Source organism: Vidua macroura, chromosome 11 (genome assembly GCF_024509145.1).
Source record: "Vidua macroura isolate BioBank_ID:100142 chromosome 11, ASM2450914v1, whole genome shotgun sequence".
NCBI classification, from domain to species: domain Eukaryota; kingdom Metazoa; phylum Chordata; class Aves; order Passeriformes; family Viduidae; genus Vidua; species Vidua macroura.
The window spans coordinates 22,239,851-22,267,015 of NC_071581.1; the positions used below are offsets into that span (position 1 = coordinate 22,239,851).

General features: G+C 44.4%; 1 protein-coding gene across 6 annotated transcripts in view; it reads left to right on the forward strand.

Annotated features, from left to right (window-relative positions):
- Positions 1-1,021: 1,021 nt before the first annotated feature.
- The window catches only part of NFAT5 (nuclear factor of activated T cells 5), a 55,491-nt gene continuing 29,347 nt past the window's right edge, over positions 1,022-27,165 (forward strand). For 4 of the 6 annotated variants that reach the window (XM_053987647.1, XM_053987642.1, XM_053987643.1 and 1 more), the window contains exons 1-2: positions 1,022-1,119; positions 18,977-19,102. In XM_053987647.1, the coding sequence (XP_053843622.1) occupies positions 1,047-1,119; positions 18,977-19,102 (199 nt within the window). In that variant the 5' untranslated portion in view covers positions 1,022-1,046. Of the gene's footprint in view, positions 1,120-18,976; positions 19,103-25,100; positions 25,214-27,165 lie in introns of those variants that run through there. The other 2 variants (XM_053987645.1, XM_053987646.1) reach the window with 2 other exon arrangements.

Below are 27,165 nucleotides of genomic sequence, written 5' to 3' on the forward strand. Positions count from 1 at the left end.
CCCAAACTCCCTCTCAAGAGCTCAGTGCTCGTGTTCTCCCGACTCCCCACATGTGGGGCACTTGTGTCTTAAGGCAGCTGCCATCCGCGTCAATGATAACGCGCTGTTGACACTGCTTTTGCATTTCCATGTTATTTGGAAATAGCTGTTTTTTTGGGACAACATCCGCCAGTGGGTTTGGCAGCTCTGCCTTGTGGGTTTCCATGGCAGAGCCCTGCGGGTGGATGGAGCTCTGGTGGCACCACAGCCGGCCCTGATCCGCGGGGTGTCATCACGACCCCCAGCACCGGGGGAGAACGGGCGGGCACGGCCTCCTGAGGCACAGCCCCGGCCGCGGGACCTGGGGACAACCGCTGCTACCGCCCTTCCCCTGAGGGCTCCCTGAGAGACCATCCCGGGGGCTCCCGCAAAGGGTCCAGCCCTGCCGCCCTCACGCCGGGGCGCCCCCCAGAGGGACCAGCCCGGCCCCCTCACCCCGGGGGGCTCCCCTCAGAGCCCAGCCTGGGGCTGCCCTTGAAGGGCCCGCCTGGGTCCCCGATGCCGGGGGCTCCTCTGAGGAGCTCTCCTCACCCCGGCTCCCCTCAGGGCAGGGATCCCTCCTGAGGCTCCATCGCCTCCCCCCCCCCATCCCTTCCAGACTCTTCCCCCGCACCCCCCCGCGTGCGCACGCGCGGCCGCTCCGCCCCCGCCGGTCCCCCGTCCTCCCTCGCGCAGGCGCGGAGCGGCCGCGCCGCCGCCGTTCCCCGCCGGCCCCTCCCGTGCCCCGCGCAGGCGCAGCGGGCTCGGAGCGGCGTCGGGCGCGCTCCGCTGCACACCGGCCCTGCGAGCGCCGCCCGCTCCCGCAGCCCCGGCCCGACCGCCCGTCCGCCCGCCCGCCTGCCCCGCCGACCGCGGCCCCGCCGTGCGCACCGCGCGCTCCCCCGGCCCGTGTCTCCGCTTCGCTCCGCTCCGCTCGCGGCGGAGGCAGCCGCGCCCCCCCCCCCCCCCCGGCCCGGCCCCCCCCTCCTCCCGCCGCCCCCTCGCCCCCGCCGGGCCGCGGAGCTGCGATGCCCTCGGACTTCATCTCTCTGCTCAGCGCCGACCTCGACCTCGAGTCCCCCAAGTCGCTCTACTCCAAGGGTGAGTGACCGCGGCGCGCTGTGTGTGTGGGGGGGTGGTGGTGGTGGTGGGGGGGGGCAGCGCCGGTACCGTCGGGCCCGCGCTCCGGGCCGCCGCGGGGCATCGCCCGCCCGCCGCCCCCGCCCCGGGATGCGCGTCCGGAGGGGCCCCGGGGCCGCGCGGGGCCGCCCCGGCTCCCCCGGCCGCATTCCTGGCCCGGCCGCGGCCGCCGCAAGAATGTGTCCCGACAGGTTCCGGCGGCGGGGCCGGCGGCGGGGGGCTGCGGCCCGCCCGGGGTCCCTCCCCGGGTCCCTCCCGGTCCCTCCCGGCCCCGGCTCTGCTCTCCAGGACGGACACGCTCCGGCCTGGAGCGGGAACTAACGCGGAGCGCGGGCGGGTGCGGACCCCCAAAGCTGCTCGTTAAACGCGGTTCGGTGGGACAGGGAGGCTCGGATGTTTGGGGCGGAATGCCCTGGTTTGGGGTGAACACGGGCGCAGAGCCCGGGAAGCGGAGCGTCCTGGCTCCCGGTGCCGGGAGCTCGGAGCATCTCCGGGCGCTATCCCCGTGCACCGGGCTAAAGCAGCATTGTCTGTGGGGAGTGGGACCCGGAGGGGATGGAGTGGGTTTAAAAGTAAATTAGCTTAACTTCTGTTTTCATAATACCGAATTTGAGCTCTCACAAGTGCACGCGAACATGGTTAAGTCCAGCAGGACAAGTGTTACGTACTACAGAGTTTTTAACTAATTTTCTCGTGTTTAAAAGACTTGAAAGCCACTACTATTAGTTTGTGATAGCAGAAGTACCAGTTAGTAGTTTCCTAGTAGTTTGTTGCACACACCTGCCCACAGTACTGTTGGTGAGGGGAGCAATTTTAGGGCCGTAAAATGAAATAAATGGAAAAGTCTCTTATTACCCTGAAGTGAAGGTTTAAACCAGTTTAATATTGTTACAGCATTAACATGGTTAAAAGTAAAGATTTAATTTTTTTAGGACTGTAATACGGTCATTAACTTTGAGTTCTGTGTTGGTAAGAGATGAAGGTATAAGAAATAAAAAGAATAATGAAATAAAAACTTTAATGAATTAAAGTACGTATTGGAACCTCTCAAACTGCTCAGAGTAATTGTCTCTCTCTTTAAAGTTATCACTGGTAGCTTGTAAGTTTTTTTTAGGATGTTACTAGAGGGGCTCAAGGCTCTCTGGTTACCCAGGACAAGGTGTTCCAGTTGGTTTCAGTCCTTGTACCGGCAGTAGGAAGAGTATTTTGGAACAGGGTAATTAAATTATAAATACAGGTGATAAACCCCATTGAAGTTATGATTTCTCCTCCTGGAAATTTGGGAAGTGTGCAATGTTAGTTTGTAACACAACGAAAATAAAAGTCACAAAATTACTTCATGGACTTGTTAATTGAGGAGAACTTTTGAACTGCCCAAACTTACTTTGAATTCTCTTTTTTTTTTTTTTTTGTGTTGAATGGAATGGTTGAGTGTTTCAGGTTGGAAGAGAGTCTCAAACTGAATTAATCAAGAGTGTGTTTTTCTTCTGGTGCATAGATGTGGGTTCAGAGCTGGAAGAGGTCGAGGGAAGGATGTTGTGGTCACAGCGAGCTGCTCGATCCAAGCAAGACGCCATGGCAGAGGTGTATAACGCACAGAAGGGTTGTAAAGAGGTTAAAGCAAGTTTTGCTGTTCATATTTTGTCATTACAAAAGATCAAGGAGATGATAAGTTGGAATGCAATTTAACTTTAGAAGCAATGAATATATTTCTTGAGAATGAATAGCAAAGTGACTGCGAGTATGATTTTAGCCGAAATTTCGGAAGAAGTGTTACTGGTTCTCTGACTGATCAGAACACACTCCAGTGTACTTTTTTTTTTTTTCCTAGATAGATACAGATAAGTTTATCCCGTGGACAAGTGCTCTGGCTCAGGGTACAAATACAACTGATGAGATAAAGGGAAAGGTCTGAACACAGTGAGAGAACCACAAATATGCATTTATGATGAGGGTGTGTTAGAGCGAGTAGTTTCTTATAACTGCTCTGCTTTTAGCAGCGCAGCCGCCCTGCGGGTGGAATCCAGCCCCAGGTTGAACTGGGGCCAGTCCCTCTCCTCTCAGTCGCATTCCTGTGCTCCGGGTGCTTGTGGCTGGCGATCCCGGCCTTGGGAGCCATCCCCGATGGGCCTTGGGGAGCACCGAGCTGCTGGGGGAAGCTCAGCTTGGGGTTTCTGACAGAGAAAATTTGGTTTGGTGGAGTTAAAGTGGCAGAGTCTTCGTGCATCGATTTAAAAAAAAAAAAAGCAAAGTTACGTTTGGAAACCCAGTGGCTGAACTTTTTAGCAGGTTTTTTTTTTTTTTTTTTTTTTTTTTTTTTTTTTTTTTTTTAATTTTTTTTTTTCTGGTGTATTTTCTCCCCTTCTCTGGACAAACTGACTTATGTCATCAGCCTCTCCCCCCACCATGTGTTAAAAGTTTTGGCTTGCACCACCATCTCGGTTAAGAATTTTGTTTTCACGTTCTTGTAAAAAAAAAAAAAAAAAAAATTTGAAACAAAACTCTAAAAGCTGCCACACCTCAGGTGAGTGTGAGTGGGCAATATAAACTCACCCCGCAGCGAGAGTCGATAACGTAAACTCTGCTCCGGTAACTCATTCGAGTCATTTCTTTTCTTTTGTGTGTATCTTGGGACGCGGGGTATTTTCTTGGAGTATCTAAATACTTTTTGTTCCAGTTTTTGCCCCTGTAGGTAGGTGTGTTTCCACGAGCAGCTCCAGCCCCAGTGAATTCCCACGTGCACAGTTCAGGCAGCTGCGTGCTCCTCTTTTCCTTGTGGCTCTGCTCACGCCAGCTCTGACGTGGCCACAGTGAGCTGGACTGGGGAGCTGATCATGTTAAAATTAACTCAGCTTCTCCCTTATTCTTTCCCAAAGGAAAAGGGGAGGAGAAATGTTGCTTTTTAATGGGGTGAGTGTCCTCTGTTTGCTGTGGGTCTTCGTGAATGGCTTGTGCTGACTCAAGGAAGGCACATGTGGAAACTGGCCTTGGGGAAAGGTGGGACTAATTCTTTCAGCAGCTAATATTGGCTTAAAATGATAGTGAAACTGTACTGAACTTGCAGGCCTCTGCAATGGTATCTCTGAATGTTTCATATATTGGTTGTAGCTCTTAAAAGTGAAAGAAATGGGAAGTGTGGATTCCAAGGCCTGTTGCAGGAGCTCATCCCACAGACCCTGAGGAGCTGACTTGTATGAAGGACTAAAACCAGTCTTCTAATGTATAGTCAATATTAAATAATGTATAATCAATTAAGAAATGCTTTGCAACAATTGCAGAAGGATGACCTCTTCTGCTAAGAAGTTAATGGAGATATAAAAAAAATATGCATCACTTCATGCTGAAAATATTTAGGCTGTAGTATGTTTCTTTCCCATCTTTACATAACACACTGTCCCTTTTGGAATAAACCAACCCAAATGTGCATACAGATTAGTAATGTAGTAGAAAAATCACTGGAGCATAAAACCTAAAACCTTGAGGCTGGTTGTCCTGTGGTTGAATATCATCTGCAGCATTCAAATAGAGCAAAGTTGGCTCTTCGTTGGCAGCAGGCAGAGGTGAAAACCTGTAATTAAAGCAGTTCATCAGATGTCAGGGACCAAATCTGATTAAACATGGGATTAATTTAGCTAATACATTCATTTTGAGTTTCCCAATAATGTGTGTGTACTAATAAAATGGCATTTTTGCACTATAGCACAAGTGCAGTTCGAAGTTTTTATTCATGTCCTGCATTTTGCTTTCCACAATGGAGTGACTGTAAAACTGAGAGACTTCCTGGAATTTGGTAGCAACAAGAAGAATGTTAGTATTCTGATAAATAGCTCTTTTGCCCTAAAAACGTCATATAACCAAAACTCAAAGGTTCTTCATGCGTAAATGTGAACTGACTCTAATCCACTTGTGTTTGCTGGGAATTGGGATACAAAATGTGGGGTTTGGTGATTTTTCTTTTTCCTTACCAGAACTCCTTTCTTCCTGTGATCCCAGGGATAACTCTAGTAAGCCAGTGACTAAATTATCAGAGAGGGTTGGAAAAGATGCTTTATAAAAATAGCGTAGAATTTTAGAACTGGTACTAGCAGGTTTTAGGAATAGAAATCAGACTTGGCTTCTTTTTGTAGCAATTTTTATCTTCTTTTTGTAGCTGGTAGAAGGTGCCACGGTGGATGCACCGTGCTGAGTGTTCCGTGAGGGATGGATCCCTACATCCACCTCTTGCACCTCTGCCAGAATGCCCCCAAAACATTCTGAATTAACCAAAATGGATTCATCTGAAGTTCTTTAACTTGTGTGTCAGCCTCGTAAATGTCCTTTCCTCCTTGGAATCTTCCTCCTTTATTGGCTTTCAAAACAAAACTGTGGAATGTGTTTCTGCAAGATGATTGTGTGGTGCTGGGAGTAGGGGGAGGACTTTGAATTCACAGCTTTCCAGGGTGTAATTTGAATATTCCGGTGGCAGAGCTGTCTGAACAGCCCCTTTTCCTCACCGTCTGTTCTCACCCATGGACTGTGCTCTGAATCGTGCCAGCACAATTGTTGTTTGTGGTTGGGAGATGAATGGGATTGGGAAACTGATCTAGAATGGGGATATTGTACTTTTGATCGGATTTTCTCACATTGTTCTGCTTCCTGGTCTAGTTACTGTGCAGCTGCACAAGGAGTGGTGTCACGGCAGGAAAGGGGGGCTCTGGAGCACTGGCATCGAGTGGTGGAGGTGGGAGCAGATGAGCTAAAATTGCTGAACTGGCTCTGCCATGGAAAGAAATGCTCCTTGTGTTGTGCCTTCTGTAGCATTAGCTGTGCCTATGCTGCAACCTGGACAGGCAGGGCAGCCCTTTCTGTGAAGAAATGTGTGGTTCTTTGGTTCTAAGACTAGTTGGAGTCTTTGATTGTCAGTTTTACTTGTTTTGTAAACAAGTAAAACTCTTGGGTTTTTTTACTTGTTTTGTAAACAAGTAAAACTGTTTACTTTGTCCTTCTCTGAAAGTTGTAGGTTTTTTTCTGTTAGAGAATCTCCATACATTGCGCAATTCTTTTGTCCCTTGAAGTGTCCAAGGCCAGGCTGGATGAGGCTTGGAGCAGCCTGGTCTATTGGAAGGTGTCCCTGCCCATGGCACCAGGTGGAATGAGATAAACTTTAGGTCCCTTCCAAACCAAACCATTCCATGATTCTGTGATTCTGTACTGCAGATTAGTGTTGTCAAGAAATAGAATTTTCTCATCATACATTTCTGAGGTTGTAGGTTAAGATTTTTCATTTTTTTATGAAGCACCTGACCTTTATTTATAAATTTTCAACAGCATGGTTACCTTTTGGTATCTGTCACTAAAAATGATTGGCATCCTGGAGCTTTTATCTGACTTTTGCACAGCTGAATAACACAGGTTATGTAGTTTTATATGAAATGCATTTCACAGAATCATTTAGCTTGGAAAAGACCTCTAAGGTTGAGTTCAACTTTTTGAGTGATCTCCACACAAGAGCATTCATTGCTGTGTCCACTCATTCCTTGAACACCTCCAGGGACGGTGAAAATGAACTAATGCTTCATTTTATACAAAAAGGCAATGGCCTGAACTAATTTTGAAGTGTAGAAGTGCTGGTAAATGCCAGCAGGAGTTGGTGGGTGGCCAAAGTGCAGGTGAAGTAAGGTGTGTGGTCATGTCTCTTGCAGTTATCACGTGTGTTATCTCGGTGGGTATGTAGAGAGTAAACTGATGAGGTTGAACAGTCAGGCCAGTTTGTCATTAGCAATTGTTTTAGGAACTGACTGAAACAAACTCCCAGATCCAGCTTTGAACAAACTCTCAGATCCAACTTTGAACTGTGTAGTAATAGCAAGTGCTAGTGGACATGCAGTAAAATCTCCAGTAACTGCTGTTTGCAAAGCAAGCAGTGATTCAGCAGTGTTTAAAATGCAAATGTCCAACTTCAGGTGCTTTACTTTACTATACTGTATAGCTCTGAGGCATCTGTGAGGTGAATATCACTTAACTAGACTGAGGAATGTTGTCACTGTTTACATAAATACACTCTAATTGTTCTCCATTCCCTTCCATCACCTGTCCCTTCAGCATTTGGAGAGGTTTTATGGTTGCTTTGTAAATTAACTAAGAAGAATTTGGGGTCACCTTACAAAGTTTATGAAACTGATGTGATGTGCTGAAGAAACACAAGGTTTTGACCCTAAAAGCAGGCTGAGTTGTGGTGAAGCTCAGGAGGTTTGGCAGACAGGAAAGATGGACAGTGGCTCCTGTCAGTGCCCAGACAGGGTGAAGATACAGAAGAGAGAGGTTTAAAGACAGTCCTAAAAAGTTTCCAAATGTTGGCGTTTCCATTCCCGTTCAGAAAAACTGACACTACATCCAGTTGTTTCAGTCCCTCATTGTGTGGAGGCCTGATGTTTTTGGTGTTTGTGGATTCACTCGGCAGAAGAGTCAGTGAGTTTGGATAGGAGCACCATGGGGTGATTGGGGAATAATCAGCTGCAGAGTCCAGAGCTTCTGTTAACTGACAGCTTTCTGCCTTTGCAGTGAGGATCCTGTAGCGTGAATCCTTACTATTTGGGGCAGAATAGGAGTATCTGGACTTTAACTCGGTTCTTTTCTGACTCTTGATTTCTTTTTGGACTCAGCAAGAAATCCCACAGTCTGGTTATATATGTGGTGAAGAAAGACTTGTATTTCATTTAAAGTTTATTCTGTTTTCAGTTTAGGAATGAGGAGGTCTCCTGTTAATATTTGAGCATGTTTTGTTTCTTAGGGAGGAAAAAAGGCAGCTTTCCTTGGAATGTGTATCCCTATTAAAGCAGATTTACTGAGGAATTTATAATTACAGTTTCTAATAGTCTTGGTTTTATCTCACAAATAAATGATGCAGAGCCCAGGAATCTGCTTTAGGTTAAAGTTCTGAAAGCAGTCAGATGTTCTGGTGGTGGGAGAGGATGTGGGTGAGTCTTGTGGAAGCAGTGCCAGCTTTCAGTCTCAGCCCTTGGGGCTGGCAGGGACCTCTGGAGATCAGGGAATCAGTGCTGGAGCGGGTGCTGGGACCATGCCCAGCAGGGTCTGACTGTCCTCACGGAGACTCCACAACCATCCAGGGCAACCTGGGCCAGTGCCTGGCTGTCTTCATGGATAAGATAATTCAGATGGACTTTAATGTGCTTTAATTTGTGCCCATTGCCTCTTGTCCTGTCGTGGGGTACCGCTGAGAGGAGCCTCTCTTGCCTCCCGTCAGGAATTTCCACACATGGATAAGATCCCCCTGAGCCTTCTCCATCTTTATTTCCCTGAGGAATCCCTTCCAGGTGCAGTAGTTGTTGCAGGTTTCCTGAGCATGCTCCTCATGTCCCTGATCAGTCGGTCCCTTCGAAGCGTTAGGGGGGTCAGGCTCTCGCCAGAGCTGTGTAGCTGTGCCAGGAGTGCTCTGCATTGAACATTGCCTGTGGTTTGAAGAACAGTGTTTATCATCAAACAGTTGAGTTAGCAGTAGAAAGCAAAGTGATGGTAGGAAGCACAAACGTTTCTCAGTCTTGGTGATGATGAAAGAACATACCTTTTAATGGGAGCAAAGGCAGGGAGGTGTGGAGGTGCTTTGTGGGCTCGAGATGCTGAATGTCATGAGAGTTACTAGGACGGGAGCACAGCCTGTACATCCAGGTTTGTAATGAAATACTGAATCCAAGGGGTGGCCACAGTGTGTTGGAAGTCTGTCAGAATGCCTTTTGTTCTTCACCTTACGTATTGTGGTACAGCCTCAAAAGAAAGAATCTTGTGTCTTTCATTGCTGCTGCTGCTTTTCTTGCTCACAGCAAATGTAAGAGATGACAAAAACAACCCCATCAGAAAAAATGGTGCAAACCTGTACAGGCTGAGAAATGTTGTAAGACAACAGTAAACTGTGGGTCAGGTGGATTCTGTGTGTCCCTGAATTTGGGTGGTGCGTTGTACCTAAGGAAGTGCCTGATTGCCTCTGTTTCTGGTGAACTTTGATTTTTGAAACAACACAGGTGTTTTAAAGGGGTTGATAAATAGCTATTACTGATGTTCTTTGATCGCTTGGTATTTGGGTTTCTTTAAACATTTCAAGGCCAGGTTGGACGGGGCTTGGAGCAGCCTGGTGTAGTGAAAGGTGTCCCTGCCCATGGCAGGGGGTGGAATGAGGTGAGCTTTAAGGTCCTTCCAAGTTCAGCCAGTCTGGCATTCTGTGATTCCACGATTCTGTGTTCATGTACCTACTGCTCTGTCAGCCTGCCTGCTGCTCTGCCTTGTCCACAGTGATATTTTAGAAGTATTTTTATGTTCTTTGGTTTCTGTCTGGAGTTTACAACTGCACAGGATAGATGTCTCAGTCATTACTGGTCTGTTCCTTGAAGTGACAATTCCTAAATAATGTTGTTCTCCCATTCTGATATGTGTAAAATTGGATGCAAACAAGATCCAGGATTTATACTGCCTGTCTACATTTATAAAAGTCCTCTTTGAGCTGTGAATGGGGATGACTGAAACACAGCCAGGAAAGCCTTATTTGATATTTGGATGAATGCCATAAATAGAATTCAGCTAACACATGCCTTTGTCAGTTGTTGAAATTCAACTTTAAAAGGATTAATTTCTCAACTCTACCCTGCTGTGCAGAATCCTGAATATTGAGATTAGCAACTTTTCTGAAGGTTGGTGGGATATATTGCAGGAGCTGGTTACGAATTGCTTGCAAAATTACCTATTTAATACTGCCATTTTTGATAGTAATACTTGTCCTTTAGAAAAATACAAGAAACAACTTCTAGCTTAAATTTTTATTTTTAAGTACAAGAAATAATGATATTGTGGAAGTGTTCAAAGCTGGGTTGGATGAGACTTGAAACAGCCTGGACTAGTGGAAGATATCCATGTCCATGGCAGGAGGTTGGAATGAGATGGGCTTTAAGGTCACTTCCCAACCAAACCAGCCTGGGATTCAAATGTTAGTGACTTTAGTAATTAATAATATATTACTGGTCATCTATCATTAATAATATATTACTGGTCCTCTTTCTCTAAAACAACAGCTTTTCAGAACACTCCTCTCTCTCCTTCACTAACATGGTAGAATGTGCATTTCAGGGAGTAGCAGCATTTGCAGGCAATATTTGAATTTTAGTGCCCAGTGCTACGTCATCAACACGGAGCACACGGATCCTCTGGGGATTCAGCTCCTGGTGGAGCTGCACCAACATCAGCTTTTTAGTCCTGAAGTTTTCTAGCACAGGCAGCACCACGGCATCTGCCTTTCCCTCCACGCGCGTGAAGCCTGTTGATTTAGGGTTTGCTGCTTTTGTCTGAGGCCAGGGGGAACTGGAAGGAAGATTTTCTGTTTGGCTGTGTAAAACATCCTTGTATACACTGCAGTTTCTTTGAAAACCTGCCACTGTTGCTGTAGCAGCAATCTAGCCCTGCCAGGGCTGACAATAACAGGAGTGCTGGCGGGAAGACCTGCTTCCAGTCTTTCCCTGCTCCACCATCCCAGATAGGCTGAGGGTGGCATGGCACGCAGAGGGAACAGTGCTCTGCAGTTGGTTTCCTCTGTCAGGACAGCATGGCAAGTCTCTGGTGACAGACCTGCATCTGGCAGCTGTGCAGAAATCCATGGGCAGAGTTGGGCAATTAGGAAGAACATGCTAATTAGTCTTTACTTATTTTAGGCTGCATGCTCAAGTTTTATGGAGTCCTTTGTTTAATTGTATTGAGACATACTCAAAAATATGAAATAAAAGCAATGTTTTAGTAAGTGTAACTTGGTGGATTTGGCACTAGGGTAAGACAGATAGGATGGGGGGTCTTTGTGAGTTATGATCTTATCACAACTCAGCTTCAACTCTTGCAAAAATAGGAGTGATTAGACCAGTAGCTGTAAAATATTTTAGGGTGTCTGTTCTCCTCCTGCTTAGCCTCACTGCCTATGGGCTGCTTCTTGCTCTTTGGCTTTTGCCATTCAGTTATGTCACAGAATGTCACAAGTGTCACAAAATCCTGGGATGGTTTGGGTGGGAGGAGACCTTAAAGCTGATCCTGTCCCACCCCCTGTCACGGCCAGGGACACCTTCCACTGTCCCATGCTGCTCCAAGCCCCTTCCAGCTTGGCCTTGGACACTTCCAGAGACCCAGGGACAGCCACAGCTTCTCTGGGCACCCTGTGCCAGGGCATCTCCACCCCCACAGGGGAGGATTTCTTCCCAGTATCCCATCCAAATCTGTATCTCTGTGGCTCAGTGGGACTTGGTAGTGCTGTGTTAACATTTGGTCTCAGTGTTCCTAAAGATCTTTCCCAACCTTAGTGATTCTGTGATTCTTTGAACAGTTGCTGTATTATATCTATTCTATGTATGCTGAAGCAGAGTCCTTCCTTTTTGCTCTATGTGAAACATAAACCTGATTTCAGGACTGTTTATCTCGTTTTCCTTGCTGCCAAACTTGTGATGTTAAATCAGTGAAGTTGGAAAGGTGTTAGGAAATGCAGGAGTATGATAGTCTGTAATATGTCCTAAATCCTCTTCTGACAGATACAGAACAAAAGCTCATTTACTCTGTTTGTGTGTTCTTTATGTCTTCCGAATCTTTTTTCTTGTAACTTTATAATATAAAAATCTCTGCTGTCTCTTAAGCAGAGCTGCCATGGCCTGCAGTTGTCATGGGTGATTCTCACTTGTGCAAGTGAGAGTTTGGATCACCTAAGGAGTACTCAGAAAAACCAACCAAACAAAGAAAAATGAAAAAGCCCAAACCTCAACAACAACAAACCCTCTGCACTGAAGTAGGAAGTGCTTTAGTGGTCACTGATCTGTCTGGGCTGTGCCTGTCTCAGTCTGTTTCTGTTCTGGTTTATGCACTGAGCTTTGTCTCTCTCCCAGTTTCCTTTCTCAGAATCTCAGAGCTTCCTCTGTTGAGCTTCTTACTGAATCCTTGTTATCCTTCTTTGGCTTGCATCCACGCTGTCCCTGTGCCGGGTCCCTGTGCCGGTCCCCGTGCCAGCCGTGTTATCGGCATTGCCATCTCAATGCCCGAAACATTCCGTGGGCTGGGGACAGATTCCCTGTCATTCCCTGGCAGGGAATGGTTATGGGTGTGCTCTCTAAAAGCAGCTGGAGGAGCAGTTCTGTCTGCTCACTCAAATCCTAAAGGGTACTGAAGTGTTGTATTTCCACTGCAGGAGTTACTCCAGCAGGTCCTGAGGTTTCTTCTCCTGGTTTAGCCTTGAGGAAGGGAGAGAAAGTTCACTGTGAGATGTGAGCTCTCTCTAGTGGGGTGGCCCAAGTTTTCTGAAATGTATCCTGAATTCTCTTGGGATACTGGGAGGAAATTCTTCCCTGTGAGGGTGGGTAGGCCCTAGCACAGGTTGCCCAGAGAAGCTGTGGCTGCCTCTGGATCCCTGGAAGTGTCCAAGGCCAGGCTGGTCGGGGCTTGGAGCAACCTGAGATAGCAGAAGGTGTCCCTGCCTGTGGCTGGGGGTTTAATGAGATGTGCATTAAAGTCTCTTCCCACACATACCATTCCAGGATTCTGTGATTCTCTGAATTCTCTGTGTTGTAATAACCAAACTTACTCAGTCAATGCTTTTTGTGGGGCCTGCAGGAAAACCTGTTAATCTTGGGGTGAAGAGCTGGAGGGTTCCTCAGCTGGCTCTTCCTGATGGGCAAAATAATCTGCTTCAAAGTCTTCCCACACCCAACCTTTTGTATACAGAAGAATCCCTGAGGGCCATGTGATACAAATGTCTTTTAACAAAGTGAAGCTTTGATAAGATTTTGAATATTTAGAGCTCCCTCATTCCTTCATCATTCTCTAAAAACTCTCTGTGAACTAAGATAATGTGGTGGAATCAGTGGCCTCCAGTAAGCTCAACCACTAAGTTGTGGTGGTTATGGACACTGAAATTCTGAGTAGAACTGAACTTCAAGATAAACAGATAAACCAACCACAAGGTCTTCTGGCAGAGGCCTCGATTTTTTAGGCCTAGAGTAGATTCTGGTTTTAGCATCCCTTACCCAAAAATTTCTGAAATATGTTAAGTCACACATATTGTTTTATTAAAATGCAGTGGCCTTTGGAGTGAGGAGTGACAAACTGACATTTGGAGCCTTGGTAATACAGGGTTAGCCCAAAACTGTGTCTTAGACTAGCATCATAGGACCTTTGCTCTGAAACTGAATTTGCATCCCTAGTGGGAGTGAGTGGAATATGGATGCTGTTATGCTTCCTTCATAGTTTCTTTAATTTGCTGAGCATGTGTGCTCACTTCACCTTATTGGTGTCCCCCATGTAGCAGAGGCTACTTGCTGCTTCATGATTTCTAATTGTTTTTTAATCTCAGTTCCATATAAACAACTTTCTTGGCCTGTTTGCTTGCTTGTTTTTTTGATCAGCTTAGTGAATATCATTAGAAGAGATTTCTGCTCCAATGCTGCCAGCTGATTAGAGGAGGACACCAAGGTTTTGTCTAATCTCTGGTGTGACTGTCATGTGCTGCAGCAAGGAAATGGCTTTGGAAGAAGCAGCCAAATCTGTGCGGGTATTAAACCATGTTGAGGAGAGGAGTATCAGTGGGGATCAAATGGGCAGCCATTCAGTGCTGGGAGCTTATTAAAGACAAGGATTAACTTGGCTGCTCTTCATGAGGTCATGGAAGTGGTAAGGGATTTCCAGGATGTACCTTTCCTTAAGGGCAAAAAATGTCAGCAGCAAGTGGAAAATGCCCCATCTCTGCTGCTAGTGCTGATAACTCAGGTGGTTCTCATCTTCTCCCATTGTATCGATCTTGCTCTCCACATGATTTCTGTGGAGCAGCAAACCTGTCATTTCCTGTTAGTCCAGGGGTGAGGATTGAAGGGATGCTGCTGGAGGAGCCCCTGGCATTACAGGGGGTGAAGTCCCAGGAGCAGGTCTCAGTGGTGGGACAGACACAGGTGAGCTGGAGGAGAGCTGGGGCTGGATTCCAACAACCTCCTCCAGGCTGGGCCTGGGAACAGCCTGGAGAAGTGGTGCTGGAGCTGGAGCTGCAGCCAGGGCCCTCTGCATTAGTTGTGGCCTCACTTGCCTGCAGGCCAGAGCAAACTTCTCTATCGGGTTTGTGACTTGGCTTCCAGCTGTGTTAGTTCTGGGTAGCATGGCTTAGCTTTTGATATGGAGTAGCAAAGCTTAGGGGTATCTTTTCTGTATGTAAAGAAAATCCCTGTAATGTTTAAAGTGTTTGGAGGTCCTGGCAAAGTGAGGATGTCTGCATTCCTTGTGAATGAGCTGCTGTTGTTTTAAACATTGGAATTGGGTATTCTCTGCTCTTTTCCTTGTCTCTGTGCTCCCAGCATCACCAGGTGCTGAGTTACAGGTAGCAGCAATTTGGTCAACCAACCAGAAGGATCTCAGTTCAATTTGTGTCACAAAAGGTTTGAGGACAGAGAGGTTCTGTAACACCCTGAGCCAGTACCAGCACAGCACAAGATAACAGGGCACTAAATTTCTAGAAATCACAGTTTTTATTCTGTGCAGCTGAAATGTCTGTGTAGGTGCAGCCAGAAAGTCATGGAGGATTCATGGCCCAGAGAAGAAAGTGCTGTGTGTGGTGGAATAGAGGATCCATGTGCACTTGGTTTTCTGCCTTACAGCAGACTTTTTCCATGAGGAGGGAGAGCACTCTCCATGCTGGGAATACCTACTCTTTGGGAAAAGCTGGGCTTTGTATGGGACATGTCCAAGCAGTTGTGTTGTGTTCTCTTTGCTCCTGTAAGCTTAATTGCTCTGTTCCTAAAAATAAAGTTTAAATGGAATCACAGCATGCTGGTGAGTGAGGAGGAATGTGATGTTGCAGGTCACAAGGTGTGCTGTGTTTCTGAAAGGTCCCTTGGTGCTGTGAGGATGAGGATGGAATTCCAGAGGTATTTGCTGCTGGTGGGGATGGCCGAGCACTCAGACTTTGCTGTAGCCCAGGTCTGTAACTCAGCCTGGTTAGGTTGTGTGCAGAAATACAAAATCATTCCTAGAAAAGGGTAACTGTGTGTGTGCACTGAGGGGAAATGAGTAAAACAGGAGGTGAAGGACTTCGTAGAATTTGGTTTGCCATCACAAACCACCAGCAGCATCACCACTGCTACTGCAGCATCACCACATCAGTTTCACACACTGTTTTGTACCTTCTCAGCATTATTTTTCCTGAATCTTTCCAAGGCCTCTCCTCTCCCCCTCGAAGACAGAGATCCTGTCACCAGCTGCTGGGACTGATCCAGGTCCATGTTGACCCAAGGATGTATTTTGTGTGGACTGGTGGTCATGTGTCCAGCCTTGCCACATACACCTATTGTGCAGTTGTTTTAACTTGAAATGACCCAATTCCAGAGAATCCTGGAAAGGTTTGTGTTGAAAGGGACCTTAAAGCCCAGCCAGTTCCACCCCCTGCCATGGGTGGAACTATCCCAGTTTGCTCCAAGTCCTGTCCAACCTGGCCTTGGGCACTTCCAGGAATCCAAGTGCAGCCACAGCTTCTCCGAGCACCCTGTGCTAGGGCCTCCCCACCCTCACAGGGAACAATTCCTTCCTTAATTTCTTGATTATTTTTTACTAATATTTAAATTCAGAATGTTGTGTGCAGGTTCGAGTAGTACACAGCAGAATCTTCTCTTTCCTGATTCCAAGTGCTGTGTTGTTGGATCCTGATCCCATGTTTGGTGTGGTTCTGGTCCATATAACCATGTGAAATAGAATTTTCTGGACTATCAGTACAACTGGCAGGAAGATCAAAGTTCCAAGCAGCTGATCTCAGATGAGAGATTATAAGGGCAGGATAATCGGATAAAGGGCAGTTGAAGAAATTTGACACTTAAAATACTTTTTGTAAATCTGCCTATCCCTGTGTGTCCTTGGTTTTGGGAGGAGAATTTGTGAAGCTGGACTTGTCTAGGCAAGATATTTTGGGGCAAGATAAGAGACTTGGAAGTTTACTGTAGATAATGTCTGATAACTGATTAACTTTATGCAGGTGAGGATTTGTGTCGGGAAATGAGTGTGTGGGACTTCTGGCTGATCACTAGTGTTTGGTTATCTGGTTTGTGTGTTATCTTGTTTATAGTTCATAATAACACTAATCCTGAAACACATGTTCCTTGCTTCCTGTAGGGAGATAGAAAATGTGTTTAATTGTTGGGTATGGATGGAGCTTCTTCCAGGAAAAAAAACCCTAGGAACTTGGGATCAACCAATGTATTTGTCAAAGGAATTGAAATCAGCAATAAATTACAGGACACTTAGTGCTGTCAGGCAGCTTAAACTTCCTCATTGATTCAGTGCTGGCTGCTGGAAGCAGGAATTCTGTCTACACATCTTTGTCTTGCTAATTATGTAGAAATACGTAATGATGTTGAAATGCTATTTTTGCTTCCAAATATAATACTGCACTTCTGCAGCAGCCTTTGCCTTTAGTGGGTGTTTTCTGCATGAATCAACGTAAAATTCTAGCAGGAAGTTTAATGTTCTCAGTGTTGGTGAGTGCACACACGTGTAAAATGTGGTGATGGAGAGGGGCAGTAGCTTCAGCTCTTAGGACAGTGTGAGGCATGGGGGGAGGTGTATCCTCCGGGGAAGAATCAGTTTCCTTGCAACAACTCTCATGTTTCTGGAATTTGTCAGTTTTTGCTTTAATGCTATTTATAGTTCAGCATATATAAACATTGGCTTGTGTTTAGGTGAAAACACAAAGTTTCATTTGAAGTCTGATGAGTGTGGAGTAGATTTGTGGCAGCAAGAGTTCTTAAAGGTACCCAGGCACTTGGGAATCCTCTGAAAAGTGTTGATCTGCAGTTCAGTAATGGTGTGTTTTAGACTGTGAAGCTGCATCTGATTGCAAGAAAAGCCAGGGGAGTTGTTTTTCCCCTGAAAGCTTGGATTTGACCATCACCTCTGCCATGAGTTCATAGATTCACAGAACGGTTTGGAGGGGATTGGAAGGTAACATTTGTTCTCACTTTTGCTCCTGTTGTACTACAAGGAGCGGCTGCGTTTGCTTTTCCTCAGAGATGAGGCAGCAGTTTCTACAAGCCCTCGTAAATGAGCACCAGCCTTTACTCCAGCTGGCACTGGCACTTCTACCTTTAGCAGGACAGGAGAATCACAGGCAGGTGTTCAGGGCTGCTGCTACTCGAAATGTTTAGTGAGGGGCTCCAAAATGAGGGATTGCAACAGTGTGTGTCTGCAGGTAACTATAGAATGCTTTATATTTCATGTGTAAGTTGAATATGTACACACACTTCCTTTCTCCTCAAGAAATCCTCTGAGAGGAGTGAATTGTCATCATCATCTATCATGACTCATAATATTCTCAGAGTTGACTACAAAAGTTCCTTTCGAAACCCCAAGTTCTTGGGTAATTGAGAGCTTGTCTCTTTGGGTTGATTCTTGGGGATTTTTTTGTTTAAGAAATTTATTTTTGACTCTCCAATGTGGCGAAGGTTCTGTCAAGCCTTTTGCTTTAGAGGTATGCTTACATCCAAGACTCCCACAGGATAATTTTTTCTCAGGGAGCACATGATTTTGCAGTAATCCAGAAACAGCACAATTCTGATCTTTGTGAATAATTCCAACAATATGATAAAGAGGGAGGGAAGGAAAAGCCAGCATTAGAATTGAAGCACATTGCCAAAGATCACAAGACCATTAAGAGCAAATCTTTAATTTCATGCTTCATTGATAAAGACCAAGGTACTTGAAATGTGGTCTAAAATACGACACCCAGCCTCTATCCTGAAACCCCTGGTGAGCACACCTGAGGCTGCAGGTGTAGAGGGGGCTGGAATTGACTTGAGGGCTGTAAAAACGAGAGGATGGAGCAAGCTCTTAGGGGGGAACCTTAGGAGGTCTCATGGGTAACACACAATGAGGAAGAGAGATCAAACCCACGGGATTAATACAGCACAGGGAAGACATGGAGCTGTTGGAGCAACCCCTGAGGAGGTCATTGATCCAAGGGCTGGAGCCCCTTGGCTCTGGAGCCAGGCTGGGAGAGCTGGGGGTGCTCACCTGGAGAGGAGAAGGCTCCAGGGGGCATCTTAGAGCCCCTTCCAACACCTGAAGGGGCTCCAGGAGAGCTGGAGAGGGACTGGGGACATGGCCTGGAGTGACAGAACACAGGGAATGGCTTCTACTGCCAGACATCAGATACTGGGAAGGAATTCTTGAATTCTTCCCTGTGAGGCTGGGGAGGCCCTGGCCCAGGGTGCCCAGAGCAGCTGTGGCTGCCCCTGGATCCCTGGAAGTGTCCAAGGCCAGGCTGGATGGGGTTTGGAGCAGCCTGGGATAGCAGAAGGTGTCCCTGCCATGGCAGGGGGTGGAAGTGGATGGGCTTTAAGGTCACTTCCCACCCAAATCCAGTCTGTGATTCTAAGACTCCATAGGATGTTGTTAGGGTGGTGGTGCTAAATTTGGCTTTTTTTCCCTTAGGAAGTCAGTTGCACAGTTGGAATTCTGAAAACAGGTTTGTCTCAGATTCTCACATGATGTGCTGCCCTCAGCCCTTCGTTCTGCATGAGAACAGTTTCTCTGGAAGTTCATGAATTATTTCTTTGTTTGAACAAGTTTGTGTCCTTTGTTTCGGTCTTCAGAATGTGCATCTTAATGTTTGTTTGTTTTCTGAAATAACTTTCTTCCATGCTGTTATTTCCAAGCACTTACTGTAACTTCTTCCAAAGGTTCTGAAAGGGTTGGGTTATAGTTCATATCTTTTAGGCAAAAACATTATTTCTTTTCTTGTGTGGGACACGGGTGACTTTTTGATCAAGTTCTTTTTGTTCCACAGAATCTGTCTATGACCTTCTCCCAAAGGAGCTGCAGTTACCACCTTCCAGAGAAACATCCATAGCATCCATGAGCCAAACAAGCGGTGGTGAGGCCGGTTCGCCGCCTCCAGCTGTAGTTGCTGCTGGTAAGGACTCTCCTTTATTCTGGTGTTTTCTTGAGGTTTGTGATGTTCTGGCCAACATGAACAGTGCTGGCAAAGTTCTGAGTGTAAAAAAGAGCTTGTGGAGAAGTAACAGAGTTCATTCTAGGAGAATGTAGGTGGTATAATTCAGCTGGGTGATCAAAAGCATCAGGTGTTTTATGATAATGGTTGCTGTGTTTCATATATGCATCTCCACAGGAAATAAATTAGCTGTTCCTGTATTCTGTTATGCCACACAGGCAATTAACTCCTAGAATGCACTCTGTCTTCCAAGGGAATAAATCCCTGGTTGGAACTAAGGCGGAATGCTCACTGACTGTAAACCAGTGGATTCTAGTTAGGATAAAAATGGAACGGGAGATGACATTTTGGGCCATGAAGCTTTTACCAAAATGTGAGGAGGAAGAAAAGGTCATGTTTCCCATTGGGGCCTGAGGAAGTGTAGTATTTAAACTCCTTTCACACACATCTCTAGTGTGATGTGGTAAAAGGTCCTCAAATACATGAGGATATAATGTATATCAGCTGGAAGTCTGTAAATGACCAGTGTAGTTATTTTTCTAATTGACAATATAAAAAAGAGGCATGACCTTTTAATCTGCATCCTTTTCTTATTCCCAGCTATGTTCTAGACTTTAAAGACTCTCACTGATCTTCATTAAACGTAAAAAGTGAGAATCCAAGGGCAAAGCTTTGATTTGGGACATTAGCCTCAGTGCTGGCTTGCATCTGGGATTCTTGTCAATAACTTGTATATATTAGTTCACATCTGTGCAATGGGGAAAAAGGATCATTTTGCCCATTATAGATGTGTCTCCTTTCACTGGATAAGGGTTTTTTCCCATAATTTGATCCCCGTATTTCTTACAAGGTCATGTTCCACTTCCTAATTGGCATTAAATTGTTGCTTGAGGGGAAAAAAAAGGCTATAGGGTGAGGATTCAGATAGCTGCATTATTCCTGTTTCTCTCTCTCCAAGTTCATACGCATTAAATGTTTGTGTGAGAATGTTTCCCAGATTTGCATGGTCCTGGAATTCTGATCAGAACCTGAAGTGGTTGTAGGTTTGTCAGAGAAACTTTACAGCACTGCTCACCATTCATGTTTTGCCAGACCTCTCCTGAGAACCTGTGGATTTAACTGTGCACAGTGGAATTTGGTCATTGAAAGAATTTGATGCTTCTATCATATTGAAAGAATTTGATGTTTTTATATCACTTACTAAGAAAATAATTTGGGCATCTATTTCTAAAATCAAGGTGTTTAATGATAGGTTTGGTTCATAGACAGCAGCAACCAAATCTTGTAGAAACTTGTATCCTGAAAACAACTGAACAAAAACAGCCCACAAACCCTGTTACACTCTAAATCCACAGACAGGCCTGAACTGCTAATTAATTCTGTACCTAACAGAAAAGACTTAAACTTGAATGGAACTAAAAGTCTGTTGCCTCCAGGTATTTGGCATCTGCCAACAGCCAGTCCAGATCCTTTAAAAAACCTGAGACACATTCATTAGGTGTGTTTGGGTTAAACTGCAGCACAAGTTTCTGGAATGAAAAACTTTTAAAATTAACGTTGAGACTTCTTGTTAAAACTGAAAGAAGACCTGATCATTCACCTATCAACACTCTCCAGTGTCAGAGACCACAGAGGGTCACAAAGACCGAGCTGATACCAAGTTGAGAGCTGGGATTGTTCAGCATGGAGAAGAGAAGGGTCCAGGGTGACCTTAGAGCTCTTCCAGTGCCTAGAGGAGCTTCAGGAGACCTGGAGAGGGACTTGGGACAAGGGCCTGGTGTGACAGGTGCTCAAAATTCTGTTTAAACTGCCCCACCCAACAAGACAAAACCCTAGAGGAGCAAAGACCTGATTTGTTTCCATTGCTGGTTTGGATATGGCACGTTCTATGTTCTTTCTGTAGCTGCACCCCCTTGGTAGAGAAAAGGGTGGTTTACTATTTTCTTTAATTGTTGTGGGATTTCTGCAGCATCTTTGAGAAGTTGCCACCACACTTTGAGTCTGCTACCCTGCCTTGAGTAGTAATGAGAGATCTGGCTCGGGTGTCTTTAGAGGAAAATTATCCTGGGCTTTGTGCAAACCAGGTGCTTATACAGGGAAGCAAACACACATTTTGCACTTACATTTCAAAAGATTAAGATGACTATCATTTGCATACACCAAATGTTTAATAGCAGACTGTAGGCAGATTTTTGGGGAGCTGATGCTATACAGGAGCACGGTAAGGAGGAAGGACTGGCAACCTCTTGTGCTGTATCTGAAATTTTTCCCTTGTTTTGTGTAAATATTTTTTTTTTTTAATCTGGTCTTACTTGCCTTAAAATCTCCTTTTTTTAGGAATGAGATGGAAATGATAGTTCAGTCTGCATAAGGCTGTATATAATCTCATTTACTCTAGTTTTTTAAAAGGAAGGGCTAATTTGAACAGCTAGCCACACCATGCAGAATTCCCCTGCAGATCTGATTACTCTGGATAATGAGAGGATTCCGTGACAGGGATTGATCCAAAGTGTTCAGAGCTTTTCCCTACTCCTCTAGTAGTTCACACAGCTTGTTCTCTGCTTCCTGGAATGCAAAGTAAGGCAATATCTGGCTGAAATTCAACTTGCTCAAGGCTTTTTGTCACCTTGCTGTGGGGTTTTGTCCCATATAAATCATATTATAAGTTGGAAATACTGCTGCAGTTAACTCCTGGTTTTTTTGGAGGAGCAGGATAAGGCTGGTTTTAGCAGTGATGACCTCACAGTGACAGACTTCTAGTTCTTCTTCCATTTGGAAATTTGTTTTATGATTTACAGAACAGTTGTAAGAGTATGAAAATGAAATGTTGCTGATTGGATTTTCATTAATTTGTTAATAAAGGTGTATCTCCTATTCATTAATCCAGACATAAGAGGCATTGCCCACTCTGAATATCAGACAAGTATGATTTCATTAGAACTCTGGGATTTTGAGCTGCTATCTCAAGCTTCTAATTCTGTAGTTCTTCTGGAAAACAGAAGGGAGGGAACAGATCTGTTTTTATCCCTGGAAACCTTGTTCTCTGTGCTTGCTATTGGAATTCCAGTGTCTTTGTTCAGGGGACAGGAAAAGGAGGATTTTGCCTGGTGCAGCACCATAAACACATTAAATATGAATCATCTCCAGTCTCTGGAAATGCATGAGGGAGTCATGCTGAGAAATGTCATTGTGTGCTCTGCCTGGAGATTTTACATGAAATAAATGTTCCTGAAGCTTTCCCAGTGCTCCTGCACGGTGTTTGTGAGCTCCAGTTGTGAGGAGCGATGCTCGAGTCTCTCCTCAGTCAGTTCTAAAAGCCTGAACAACTTTTTTTGTGTTGATCAAGACACTTGGTACCTTAAAATGCTTAAAATTCACTCTGCCAATTTAAGTCCTTTTTCAAAGATGTCTTTCCAGCTTGTAGGTAGTACATGGTTCTTGTCTTTGGGGGATGATCAGGAGTATTTTCAACCATATTCTTTACATGAGTGTTGCTTTTTCATCTTCCATCTCCAGTGCCAGGAATGCTCGACCCTTCTGAACCCCAGTGAACTGTTACAGAAACTCACTTCCCTTCTCACCATCCCTTGTTCTTCCTGCAGCAAAACTTGGAATGAGATGCTTCATCTTGATGATCTCTCAAGCTGCTTTCCATTTCCCACAGAGGCATATATATATATATATATATATATATATAATTCCATATTTTTTATATTGCTGTCCAGTTTCCAGTTCTTAATCTCCAGTGGAATTCTCCAGAGTGGTGTTCTTGCTGCAGCAGAAGGGGAACAGGTTTTGTACTACTGAAGTGTATTTACTGATCTCTTCTTTTGCATTCTCCATACTGGGTTACAGTAAATCTGTGACGTAGTGAAGTCTTCTGGCTCCCAAGCACCTGTGATTACATCCTAGGAAAATAGTAGGTCAATGGTGAAACTTTATCTTTTTGTGATCAATTTTAGGCTTCTTTTTATACTTATTTTTAATTAAAGGGACAATCTACTTGCCCAAACAGATGTAATTGGCTTTTTTGATTGGAGTTTTAAGTGAAATGTTGCCATAAGCATCTTTGGTCATTTTAATTATGAAAATAAGGCTTTGATTCGGAATTGCTGCTTTAGAGGCATGGGTAAAGATACCTGCATTGCCTGTAGGGTAGAAACTGGCTGCTAAGGAGTCATGTTTTCTGCTGCCAAAATAAGGCTTTTTCATCCTTCTCTAACGGAAGATTCTGATGAGGCCTCAGAATGGAGATGGGTTTGTTTTGGTTTAGTTTTCCCTGAGTGGCTTCTTGGACTTCTTAGTTTTTATTTTTACTGAAAATAGTTTGTTCAGTTATCATCCTTCCTGGTGTCATTAGTCAGTTTTTCCTGTTGATACAGAAATAATTACCAGACATTTCAAAGGGGATCTCAGTGCTGTCCCCAGTTTTCTTATCCTGGGCTTACGATTGCACGTTGTAAACAAATGAGCAGAAAAAAAGATTCTTCTTTGTAGTTGGTCTCCAATGCCTGTAAAAACTTCCATTTCTTTGTAGGCTTTTCCCTTCCTCTTCCCACCGCCCTCCCAGTTGGAAATGCCTTCCTGTCATTTCCAGGAGGATGTCTTCCAGGGATTTCTGTCTGCAGCCTGCTCGCTGCAGTCACGAGTCAAATACTTGTTTCTTACACAATGAACTTGAAGCTGACCCTAAGGCTCATTCAAAACTCACCCTCCTGCTCCTGTACATGGGTTTAAGTGTTTCTCCTGGAAGTTCATGTCCCAAAAGAGCCATGGTGGAGCCCAGTCTGGAGAGGCCAGGTCGTGATGAGGGTCAGCTTAGCCTGGAGAGGTTCCTTCATCGTTCCAGAGGATCTTCTGGTGAGACAACATTGCTGGGAAATGCCAGAGATAAAGATTTTTCTTACTGTTGCTATTTTATGGAAACATTTTAGGTGTGTTCTCTCTAAATTGAGTTGGAATATTCCAATTGTATGGAGTCATGTGTGTGTTGAGGGCCTTCCTGCTCCATGAGCTTCCTTAGAATTCCATATTTATATTGGTATTCATGTCTAGTTCATATCTTTTTCCTAAATTGTATGCTTTCAGTCTTGATGAATTTCACATCTAGTTCACATCTTTTTTCTAAATTTAATTTATTTTCAGTCTTCATGAATTTCATATGGTCAGTACACTCAATTTTCTAGAACTGCTCAATCAAACAGAAACCGTTCCATCATTCCGTGAAGTTTTTTTCTTACAACAATTTCTTGCGTTAGGTGGCTGCTGTTATTAGGTCAGAAGGACTTGAGAACTACTTTGTGGCAGGAGAATTCCCTGTTCCATAAGGAATTATGGACAACCAAGGCCGTGAGGGGCAAGAACAATCCTGTTGTGCCTCTGCTTGGGCACCTCCTTCTGTAGCAGCATCGTGAAGGCCAAGAGCAGTTCTTGACTTCTTAGGAAAAACCCACCCCTATATCTAAAAGCTAAAAGAGTCTGTTTCTTGAATTGAGGTGTTCTTTGCCAAATCCACTGATCCTAAGCTCTCCTGCAGGGAGCTGGGGAGGTGCTGAGGGGTGGCAGGCAGGGCTTGGAGAGAGCAGCTGTGGATCCCAGAGTTCTGCTTGCTTGGAATCAGCCTTTTACACTGAGTGGGAAGGATCTGAGATCCATGGAATTGGTGTGTGTGAGCCACTAACAAAAGTCCTCCTTAGAAACCTAAACTTGAGTGTTAATTGAATAATGGGAGTCATAACAAAACCATTGATTGATGTATTTACCCAAAGTATAATAATACACTGCTTGGGTCAGCATGGGAATGTAAAGGGGAATTTACACTGTTGGGCTTAATGTAAATTAAATTAACCTACCTATCTTGAATCTGAGTGTGTTTAATAACTGGTGAATTGGATTGCTTTATGATATTTGCTGGGATGCTAGTTTTTTTCTCTATTAATACACTTAACTTGCATTCTAGCTTCGCCATTCAGAGACAGGCATCGAGTGGTGGGTTGTGTGACAGTGTCTGTCAATAGTGAAGACAAATAGTGCCAGAGACACTTAACCCATCCAATCTCACCCAGGGTATAGGTCGGTCTTGTTTTCAGACTTCTTCATAAGTCTCTTTTCTTTCTTTCTTTTTTAAATTTTTTTTAAAATTTTTTTTTTTTTGTTTATTTCTGAATAGTGGATTGATACTGATTTGAAACTAAACTTTTTGGAAAAGTTTTTGACATGACATCAGTAATACAAGAAGAAGAAAAGTAGAACCCCAAGTTTGGCATGTGAGGTGTTGAAAGCAGGTTTGCAGCCACTTTGTAAGTTCTGGGTTTTACCTTGGAAACCTTTGACAACACAAAGGTTGATGGTGGAAATGTTGCAGTTTCCTTCTGGGTCTGTCCTGAAATTTTTCTTCTGTGTCCAGGGGTTCAAATAAACCAATTAGCATGAAAAAATCTTACCAAGGACATGACATGTTAGATAAATCAACGCATTTAATAAAACTTATACTTCACATATTAAGCTTATGCACCACTTAACCCTCACCCTGTGGGTGAGTTTTCATTTTTGACACTTGTTTTCTGCACAGAACATAGAGGATACCCTGGAATGCAGGGGAGGTTCTGAGAAAAAAATTAGTTCTTTGATGGCTTTTTGCTTGTCCTGGGTGTCCAGGCACAGGTGGCTGGAAAACTTGTGAAACCAAAAATATCTTCAGTGTATTTGTCTTTATAATCTTAAGATTTCCAGTCTGGGAAATGGCTTACTTTTGCAATTAAAAAAGCAAAGTCATCAGGAGACTGTTTCTGTTAGAGGACTTGGTAATCCTTGTTGTATTTAAGGGTATTTAAAAAGAGTGAACAAGGATTTCAGGATAGGCTGAAACAGAGGTATTACCTAAGAAGACTCCTTTAATGCCAAGTAGTGATTTTTTTTCTCTCTCCTGCCTTTCCAAATATTTTTTTTAGAGGCTGAATGCCTTTTTTTGACTTCACAGGAGACTAGGATATAAAAAATATGTCATTGCCTTGGTTGCAAGGAGGTAATAAATTTTCTTTGTTTTTTGGTACTGAGAAGAAAAAACCTGCCCTGCTTTGCTCACAGGGACGCTCTCTGCTATGTGCTCCCTTACTTTTAGTCCTTGTGCTGGATTGATTGACACAATTCTGCCTCTCTTAGGGGAGAAAAACTTGTAGCACAGGCAACAAAATCGGAATTCTTCCAGCTCCCTTTGATGCAACAGTGATGGCAGTGAAGAGATTCAGGAAGTTTAGTTTCAACATCACAGTTGCTCTGATGTGGAATATTCTTTTCTCTTATTTTTTATTTAAAAAAGGAGGAAAAAAACCCACCTTGTGATGCTGATGCACATTTCATTTCTATTCCTGAAGCTGCACACTTGCCATGATAAGCTTTTGGCTTCTGTTCAGTGTCATTGCTCTGAAAGCAAGTTTGATTTTGAGACTGTTAAATGAAATACACTCAGTCTTCTATTTCAAAATGTACCTACTCACTTAAAAATACATACATGTATTTGTCATTGCATGCACTGTTAATTGCAAATCCTGAGCCACCTGTGCCCGTGCCCATTAATATGTGCCTAAAGAAAGTAAAATAAAAGGAATGCTCAAAGCTGGGGAAGGTGTGTGTATGCTCTCACCTTGTGAAGCAGCACAAGTTAAGTTAAAATTACTGAATTACTTATTTTCCAAAATGCAGCATGTTCATCCAAGAAATCTCATTTGGATGCCAGATACAAATGTCACTGGCTTTGGAATAAAATGATGGACCCAAATGGGAGCCATGTAAAGCACTGTTTCTTCATTGCAGTAACGTGGTGAATTCTTATTTGATTGACCCAGTTTATTTATTAGTTCAAAGGAAGATGAGTTGGCTCAAGGCCTGCATACTCTGTGAAAACACAGATTTCACTGCTTCTTAGTATTTTCATAACTTAAAATGTTACTGAAGCAATTACTAATTTTTCTAATTTATGCCCCCAAAAGTTTTTAAATCTGTGTATTTGGCTGTTCCAATAGAGC